General features: G+C 31.4%; 1 protein-coding gene across 1 annotated transcript; it reads right to left on the bottom strand.

The window, feature by feature from the left end:
* Positions 1-1936: 1936 nt before the first annotated feature.
* On the bottom strand, positions 1937-9539 carry LOC132752203 (fibrinogen-binding protein-like). The gene is made up of 6 exons (XM_060742511.1): positions 9211-9539; positions 5074-5210; positions 4489-4639; positions 2627-3753; positions 2573-2586; positions 1937-2508 (listed from the first exon to the last, which is right to left on the bottom strand). Exons 1-6 carry the CDS (start codon positions 9304-9306, stop codon positions 1937-1939), a joined length of 2097 nt encoding a protein of 698 aa, XP_060598494.1. The 5' UTR covers positions 9307-9539.
* Positions 9540-10272: the final 733 nt, after the last annotated feature.

Below are 10272 nucleotides of genomic sequence, written 5' to 3'. Positions count from 1 at the left end.
AATTGATATTCTTCAAATAAGGAAATGAGATGACCTCTTGGATCATTTTATTCATAAACGATACCCAAAGCGGTCAATAGACGTTCAAACGGTTTTAGTTTGTAGAAATTGAAATTAGAACATGAATTCGCATAAGATGGACATATTGAAATCAAGTTTTGCCTAACATGCTATAGGCTCCATCAACGGCTCAATAAGGTCTAAAAATATCAAGCATTTACCATTCGTAAAACCGTATTATTTTCCGATTCCAGGACTCAATGTAATTCCTTTCATGGGAAGGGCAAAGGTTATTGTTCCGTGCTGCTGAAAAACTATCCGAAATTCCATATTCATCGAAAGGTTATCAATATATTCGTCATTTCAACATTTTACGCTCAATTCATTGCTAAAATTTTCATTTTCAAAATTTTATAAAATTTACAAGTTCTTAGAAAAATATATAGACATCATATAAAATTGTATAATTAACATTGTTTTATTTACTTCTATTTATTATTTCTTCTTTACCTTACTTAAAACAGTTAGTTAAAGAAAGAAGATTTTCTTCGATTGCAGTAAAAACACAACGAAACACAATGGATTTATTTTATTTGAGTACACCTACCATTAGATGGTCCACTTCTTAAAGCCACAAATTTACGATTTCGCCCATTGATATAGCAGTTCCATACTCAACTGACGTTAAAAATTCTTTGAAAAAAGTCTTCGATTGTCTTTTAAAAAAATGTGACAATTCTATTCATGGGGCATAAAAAATTTCTTCTATAGCAATGAATTTTATAATTGAAGTAGGAAAGTTAGAATATTTATACTGAAATTTGTTGTTGCTGTGATGCATGACAGAAAACAACAATTTACATGAACCAGCATATCACATGTGACAATCCTTAGTATCTTCATCTGGTCGATTACGATTATTCATATTTCGTTTTAATTTATATTTTCAATTCAAAAGACACAATGAAAAATTAACTTTAAGCTCAAAGTACAAAGGTTTTTTGATGACTATTATATGATTCAAACAATTTGTCATTAAGCGCTCTTACCGAACTTTTGCACCCTTCCTGCAAAAGTAACATTCTGACCATATCTTCAATTTGATGACCAATTTTTCTTCTCAGATGCCTTATAATGAAAATGATGTTTTTTGGTAAAACTCTTACGATATTAACCTCCAAAATAATTATGACCGCTGAATTGTTAACGCATGTTTGGTGCTAAATGTAAATTTTCAAAACGGGTGATTTAGAATTATAAGAATTTAATAAATTTATTTACTGGTTGCTTGGTGCGTATATCAGACTCTCTGGCTCGTAGAATCAACATTTACAGCAAAAACGATTGCTCTGCTCAAAATAAAACCGGCAAACCAGTTAGTAAAGACAGTGATTTAGCCCACATGCATGTCTGCATTTTATTATAATTTATCCCTCATGTACAGACTCAATCAAACCGAGAATCTTGCAATTCTTATGTAATTTTGTTGTGATTAATGCTTCCGAGGGATAACTTTGTTTCCAGATTTTTGTTACAGTTGGTTGCTCATAATCGGTGTTTAAATTTTGAACGACTTCAATAAATATAGAAGCAGCGGGTATTTGCTTGTACCTAGATTCTTATTCTTTCGTACATACATATTTCACTTCATTACAATGGTACATAGATGATTTACTGGCACTTTCTATACAGATAATTAAGATACAAACATACTAGTAGATGCATATTAAATTCCAGCTATGACTTTTTTACTTTTGATTTATCCTAATTAGTCATGTTTAACTGAAATGGAAGAGAGGACTGAAGTATTCCTTCATTAAATAAGCATTATTTTTTTTAACAAAAATAAAATATGTTTTAAGAAATTGCTTGTTTTTATATTGCTCGGCATTTTAGAAGCACAGATCATACAAACAGTATAATTCAATAATACTACTCACAAAGGTTTGATTTTTATAGCCTTTTTAAAATTTTCAACACGTGCATCCCATTCGTCTTTGGTTTGCCCTAGTTGCTTTAAGTACAAACGCTCATCAAAGTTGTCAGACAACCAATCGTCCCAGTAGAAATCCTCGTTTAGATCTGAATAGTCAAACCAGAAATAATCATAATTGATTGTACTACTACTTAATTCATCGGATATTCCATCTTTTGTCACTGAATCAGAGTTTGCTTTAGTAACCGTGTTGTTAGTCACTGAATCAGAGTTTGCTTTAGTAACCGCATCTTTTGTCACTGAATCAGAGTTTGCTTTAGTAACCGCATCTTTTGTCACTGAATCAGAGATTGCTTTAGTAACCGCATCTTTTGTCACTGAATCAGAGTTTGCTTTAGTAACCGCATCTTTTGTCACAGAATCAGAGTTTGCTTTAGTAACCGCATCTTTTGTCACAGAATCAGAGTTTGCTTTAGTAACCGCATCTTGTGTCACTGAATCAGAGTTAGCTTTAGTAACCGCATCTTGTGTCACTGAATCAGAGTTTGCATCAGTAACCGCATCTTGTGTCACTGAATCAGAGTTTGCTTTAGTAACCGCATCTTGTGTCACTGAATCAGAGTTTGCTTTAGTAACCGCATCTTGTGTCACTGAATCAGAGTTTGCTTTAGTAACCGCATCTTGTGTCACTGAATCAGAGTTTTAGCTTTAGTAACCGCATCTTTTGTCACTGAATCAGAGTTTGCTTTAGTAACCGCATCTTTTGTCACTGAATCAGAGTTTGCTTTAGTAACCGCATCTTGTGTCACTGAATCAGAGTTAGCTTTAGTAACCGCATCTTGTGTCACTGAATCAGAGTTTGCTTTAGTAACCGCATCTTGTGTCACTGAATCAGAATTTGCTTTAGTAACCGCATCTTTTGTCACTGAATCAGAGTTAGCTTTAGTAACCGCATCTTGTGTCACAGAATCAGAGTTTGCTTTAGTAACCGCATCTTTTGTCACTGAATCAGAGTTTGCTTTAGTAACCGCATCTTTTGTCACTGAATCAGAGTTTGCTTTAGTAAACCGCATCTTTGTCACAGAATCAGAGTTTGCTTTAGTAACCGCATCTTGTGTCACTGAATCAGAGTTTGCTTTAGTAACCGCATCTTGTGTCACTGAATCAGAATTTGCTTTAGTAACCGCATCTTTTGTCACTGAATCAGAGTTAGCTTTAGTAACCGCATCTTGTGTCACAGAATCAGAGTTTGCTTTAGTAACCGCATCTTTTGTCACTGAATCAGAGTTTGCTTTAGTAACCGCATCTTTTGTCACTGAATCAGAGTTTGCTTTAGTAACCGCATCTTTTGCCACAGAATCAGAGTTTGCTTTAGTAACCGCATCTTGTGTCACTGAATCAGAGTTAGCTTTAGTAACCGCATCTTGTGTCACTGAATCAGAGTTTGCTTTAGTAACTGAATAAGAAGCAGCTTCTGTTTCCTTTGTAGTTGTGTCTGCTTCTCTTCTATTTCGCAGACCTTCGCCATTATGTCTTACTGTTCGTGTATTCTTGAGTTGTTTATGGTTGTTTAATTTTAAACGTTTATCTCTGTTTAAGTCAGAAAACGTGGACTTTTGAAAGGTAACTTTTGGTTTATTTTCACGACGATCATCAGTAATGTTATTGCCTTTTCCTTCCGCATGTTTGTTTTTCTGGATTGTTTCATCGTTTAGGTTCCTTGCCAGGACTTTGAACATCGCTTTTCCTTCAGCATCCAGCAGATGTTTATTTTCTGAGTTAGTACCTTCGGTACCCCGCTTTCTCCTTGCGTAAACCTGTAAATTAAATTTGAAAAACAACAAATAACACCAATTAAAGCATTTTTTTGATTATTTAAAAGAATGATTTAATATAATGAATTAAGCACATGAAAGGTAAAAATTATATTAGCCAAACTGCTTAGAGTGAGTTATTAAGCTTCATTATAAATGTTCAATTAAATTGATTGGAGATGAAATTTGAGCATACTAACATTTATAGAAACGGATAATAACTGAAAAAAAGAACACAAAGAATGTAAAAGCAAATTTGGAATTAACTAACTAATTAATTAACTAACCGTCCGACCAACTTACGAAATGTGCAGTTATGAAGCATAAAAGAACATCCTGGAGAAACGTAATATTCTTTTATCAAATGAATTTATGGGTGATCAAAGATGAATATTAAACCAAAATGTGTGACACAAGAGTAAATTAAATTTGGAAAGGATGTAAGAATGATTGGCACACGAATATAAATAGAATGGGAAAAGGAAATACATAATTGAGTCGCCCCATGACAAAACCAATATAATGCGTTTGCGACCAGCTTGGATCCAGACTAGCCTGCGCATGATCAGGATCCATGCTGTTTAATTAAAAATCCTATAACAAGTAGATAAACTAATAGCGAACAGAATGGATCCTTATCAGACTGCGCGGATACGCAGGCTTGTCTGGATCCATGCTGGTCGCAAACGCATCATGTTGGTTTTGTCACGGCGCGGCTCATTTATTTTGCTACAGTACCTGATCCTCGGACAGGAGATCCCGCAAGTCTTCTGATCTGTGTAGCTGGGATTTCCGTACCGGGTTCAAGTTACACAAAGTAATGGCAGGGAAAGCAATAGGACTAAAGTCTAGCGACACAGATGTTTGTGATGGATACGAATAATATGTTCTTTAAAGTAAAAGAAATAAAAAAAATTATAACCTGAAAAATAATGATTTCACAAAGACAAATACAAAGTAAACTTTTATTCAAAATAAACTACGCTTCTATTTTTGCTTCCACATAATGACCAAGTAATATCGAAATTACATTCGACTCGTGTACATGACTCGTGTACATTATTTAAAAATTGTTGGCTTTATCGACATATGATATTGCTGATAGTCTTTCATGAGTTAAATTTGCGAAAGGTTTTACAAATATTATACAACAAATCAATTTAACTTCTCTAAAAGAAGAATATAAAATATACATGAATTGTTTGAGGAAAATGTAGTTTAAATAATTTTAAACATAGCAAAATTGTTTTCTATGTATATAAAATAGATATACGGATTCAGATTGAATGAATATATGGTAAAACGTTAAAAATTAAAACTAACTTAAATAGGAGGTACAGTTGAAAAGAGACTACAGCAAATGCTGCTAGAACCAATATAGACCACAATACTTTCACAACAATCTGTCGAGATGACACAATCTTTGGTATTCCATGCAAAGAACTTGACTCAGCCAATTCCTGAAACAAACAAATACAGGGCTAGAAATGTGATTTGATTTTGAAGCCGAATGTTGAATATAAAGAGAGAAGGAAAGTCTTGGCAAGTACTTATATCTTACTGACATTCAACCATCCAACTTGCGAAAAGTTCATTCACTACTATACCTCGGTGGTTATAATTCCTTCTGTTCTGAATATCACTTATCCTAAAGTCATACTCGTTAATATGATTGGTGATGATAGAAAAACAAATTGTCCATTCGACATAATAATTTAACCCAATAATTTAACCCAAAATTTCAGTTTTCATAAAAGATCTATTTCAATTTAATGCCTTTAAAAAATTAATTTAAAAAAAAGCATCATTTTGCTGCATTTGTAGCATAGTACCATAAATGTCATAAAATATTTCATTACTGCACAATTACGAGATCTTAAAGGGCAAAATAAAAAAATAAAAATAAAAACAAGAAATAAAAAAACAAAACAAAAAAAAAAACAAACAAAAAAAAACATACATTTATCATTCATTTGGAGTTAACTAGGACATCAACATTAATATGATTTATTGGCATGTACAACAGAATTGCAAAACTTTAATATTATTGTGTTTAGTCCCTAATTAATATACGTTTTCTTTTCAATGACTTTCTTCGATCGATTTGGCGGCCGACGTATATGAACAATTTCCATATTGGTGTCAAGGGGTATCATAATACAGAGATCTTGAAAATATATATCTGGTTATTTGTTTTCAAAGATATTTTCTTAATAAAACAAGCTATCGTTACAGTGGATAAGTAAAACAAAATAAGGGCAGTGAAAATGAAGAAAAAATGCACATTCATTTAAATAATTTTCTTTTTTAATTATAATTATTATTATTATTATTATTATTATTTACCAAACTTATACAGCGGTCTTTTTATATACTAGTACACGTTTAAAGGCGCTTTACAGTGATATAAGCTGATTGCTTAATTACAGCTAACAATATTATTAAAAATAGTTAGACATATTTGAAACAATAAATGTACAACATATCCAAATGGAGAACAAAATTAAAAAATGTAGTATTTAAGTTGTCTTTTGAAGTAAAAACATTACATATCACAGTCATGATAAAAAAATAAAACAATTACCTAACGAAATATTGAAATACACAAATAAAAAAAAATACGATCGGCATCTCAATTGCACTTATTGTCACATGATATATACTGTACTTGAATATCACAGTAAAATAATATATATGGATATGAATTTATTTGGATAATTCAGGTCATTGGATCATCCAGGTCTTTCTCAAATGGACTCCACTAAGATCTTTTGACATGACGGAATTGGTCTAGACTAATGCAGATTTTCAGATCATTTGCTCATTCCGTTTCTCAAGAATAACAATTCTTATTTTAAAAAATGACCCAAAAATGAGAAGCGTTGAACGCAAATCATGCTAAGAATAGCACGAACTTCCCTTTTCTGATTATTTCTGAGTATATATTTTTTAATAATTTCTGTTTTAAATGCCCCAGAAGATCTACGTAAGAATTAAAAAATTTATGTTTTGAGATGCAATAATTATGATTTTAAAAACAAATAATTGAGTACAAAACTTTTCGGTCTTAACCTGTTTACAAATTAATTGTTACATGTCCCTAAATTCATTTTAATTATTTAATTCATTTGAGTCACGTATGTACACATAATATTTCATCATACAAATAGTAAAGTATAAACTACGAACGTGGTCATTCTTTAAGAAAAGAATGAAAAAGACTGTTTTCGTAAATGCAATATATGTTAAGCTATACATATAATAAACATATAAGAAAATCTTTTTAAATGATAAAAACAATGTCATTCAATCATAGCCTATCAATTCATTTCATTTAATTAAAATTTGTTTTATAGGATATTGTAAAGTTAAATATACGCTAGTAATTATTTAGAGGCTGATACTTAGTTGCTGCTCGCCATTATGCGATAATAACATAACATATCATAACGTAAGATAATATTTATTCAGCATTAAATGTTACAACATTTATAGTCATTTCAATCTATAATACATTCATATAAGGGCAAGTACATGGTTGACAGAAAATTATACAAATGATTTATACAAATTAATCTAAAAAAAAGTGTTTTTTTTTAACAGAGTGATAATAGCCAGAAGATATCCATTATTGCATGAGGGTATAATGGGTAGCACCTATGCCTGGTCTGCATAAAAAACTTATCTTGTTTGTCTAAGAAACGGTGTTGTCATCGTAAACAACTAGACCATCTGTCCTTCAGTTTACTTATTACCAGAAAACTCGATATTCTTTAAAAACATGATAACAAAATATAGAAACGAGACAGTGTTATTTAGTTGCTGTGTATGTTCTTTATGTTAAATTCAGTTCTTCATGTGAAATTGAGTGCTTGAACGGATCATTTGTTGCCAAGTTGAAAATAAACTAAGCTCTTGACGCCCCCGGCCTGCGGCCCACATGTCAAACTGGATGTCTTTATGTCATTATCGCATAATGGGGAGCAATAACCGAGTACAAACGTCTATAGTCATCAAAGAAATTGACCGAGAGAATAGATAAATAGAATCACCTTATCATACCTGAGTTTATTTTTAAGCCTAATTTTCTAAAAGAAAATTGAGATTAGTTTCATTCAGAGTGAAATAAAGCTTGTTTCCAACAATTTGACTTAGTTTCTGAGATATTTGCTTCCTTACATTAATTGACCTACAAATGATAAACTTATTTATAAATAGCTGAAAATAGCTTTTTGTAAATGCTAGAAATATTTTCTGCCTACAGTGCAAGAATCGTTATGAATTAATTCATCTGAATTTTAGCCAAAATGCGCGGAAAGTGCTGTTTGTGTTCAAAGTTCTGGTTAGTAGTATTAAGACTAACATGAGAGTGGCATCGCACAGGGCGAATACATGTAAATTATCATTTGTATGTGCACCTTATTATAGATACAGTTATTGATGAGACCCATGTTGAAGTTACTTCTCATAAAATCAAAGTAAAACAAATGCACAAATTCTCATTTTTGTTACTTTAATAATGGTTGCAATCAAATGAATTATTTCCATTTGTTTTGTTTATTCCTCGAACATTAATTATAAACATGGCACTTAAGAGAGTCTCAACATACGAATTTTAAAAGAAATTGTAACCATATAACATAGTACAATGTATTTAAGTAGCTTGAACAGCACATCTTCATAAGAAATATTTTATGTCCAAATATAAACTTCCCTAATCCAGTTAACATTTTTTTCACAATAATTTCCTTCTTATTCTAAGTATTTTATAAAAGATATTTGCTAAGTTCTGATCAATTCGTGGTGGGTGGAAAAAAATCGTGGTCATTGAGATTCAGGAAATAAATTCAGTACGCAAAATTGGTTTCTTTACTGGACAGTATAAATATATACTAGTACATTACTTTCGATTCATTAGTCTTACACCAAAATGTTCAAATGTGTTGATTTTAGGCAGGTACTCATAACGCCAAGGTTAAAATGTATTGATGCCAAATTAACTTGGCTATTGCAGATCTTGATCCATGAATCTATAAGTAAAGGACATAAACATTTTATTATATTGTTTACGCAAATACCGGACTTCGCTAATTTGTAGGTTAGTAACTTATTCAAAGTAACACCACGGGTCAAAACACCTCACCATCTGGAGCTAAGAGATGCATAGACTACAGTTATTTGCACCCATTTAGTCGCCTCTTACGATTACACACTGTTGAACTGTGGCTGCAATTCTTTTGTTCAAGTTTTAAAGGCAACCACTCATGCACAAGATGCAATAAGTTTAGGTAAATTTCATTTAAAACATTGAAGTCTTTTATGATTATTACCATTAATACTAAGCTATTCATTTCATTTTTAGCTTTGGAATAATATAAATCTATGAGGCATTTTCTATGTACTGAATTTACGTCTATTATCTTTTATTTTTGGATACATTAATTCATGAACGTTTCCTACCTTAAGAGTTTCTTTGAGAGTAGGTTTTCTTTCATCTTTTAAATATGACAAGTCATCTTTTTTCTCCTCAAGTACTTCTTCCTTTCGGATATCCATTTAAAGCATTTAAGCCTATATTTTTATTAGTTTGGACTACTCTATCCTGCTTGATTAAAAAAATTCTTCTGTTTAATATTGTATTCAAATCTGACTGTGCAGTATATGAAGCTGCCACTCACAAACAAGAATGCTTCACTGTTTAAATAAAACCAGGTAGGACAAAAATTTATATAATATTGATGATTATAACGCAATTTCGTGCTTGATACCCTATATTTAGGTATAAATAATGGCAATAACTCTGTTTAGTGGAAATTGCAAAACATAATATCTGATAACTGTGGATTGTTTGATATCTTATTTATTGCAGCACATGCATTTGATTCTGAGATCTGTGCTTTGATATAAATTGATATCTCATATTACAGGTATCATAGTCTGATTTTCAGATCTATGGTATAACAGATGTTTGCCATTCCTATATCAATGATTTCATAATACTGTGTAACATTGAACAATCTGCTACTTTACTGTAAAATTATCCCAAAAAAAAAAGATCATATTTATCTGCTGCATTGTAATATTTTGAATACTTGATATGCATACTTGACGTCCTACTTAGCTAACCAAATGTATATTATAAATAAAAAGATAACAATAATAAGAACTCAAATTAGAAAAATGATTATAAGGATACAAACATTACGACTCCATTATTAATGCATTTATGTAGAGGATATTTGTTTAGTTCAGTGTAAGATCGGAATATATTTCACCGAGAGAGCACCAAAAGGTATATTTCACGAGTGGCGCAGCCACGAGTGAAATATGAACTTTTGGTGTTCACAAGGTGAAATATATTTCGATCTTACACTAAACTAAACAAATTTTCTTTTTATTATATGCAAAGAAACTTTTTAAAAAGACATTAAACCTAATACTGAATGAAAAGCGCGCCAAAAAATAATACAACGTGACGTCATTTACGACGTCACGTCATTAAGTTGGTACCCAGTACTGTGC

The sequence above is a fragment of the Ruditapes philippinarum genome, unplaced genomic scaffold, assembly GCF_026571515.1.
Source record: "Ruditapes philippinarum isolate M1 unplaced genomic scaffold, ASM2657151v2 ctg1801_1_1_1_1, whole genome shotgun sequence".
Taxonomy (NCBI): Eukaryota; Metazoa; Mollusca; class Bivalvia; order Venerida; family Veneridae; genus Ruditapes; species Ruditapes philippinarum.
The sequence above is the reverse complement of the archived record's forward strand: the minus strand, read 5'-3'. Positions and strand labels throughout refer to the sequence as shown.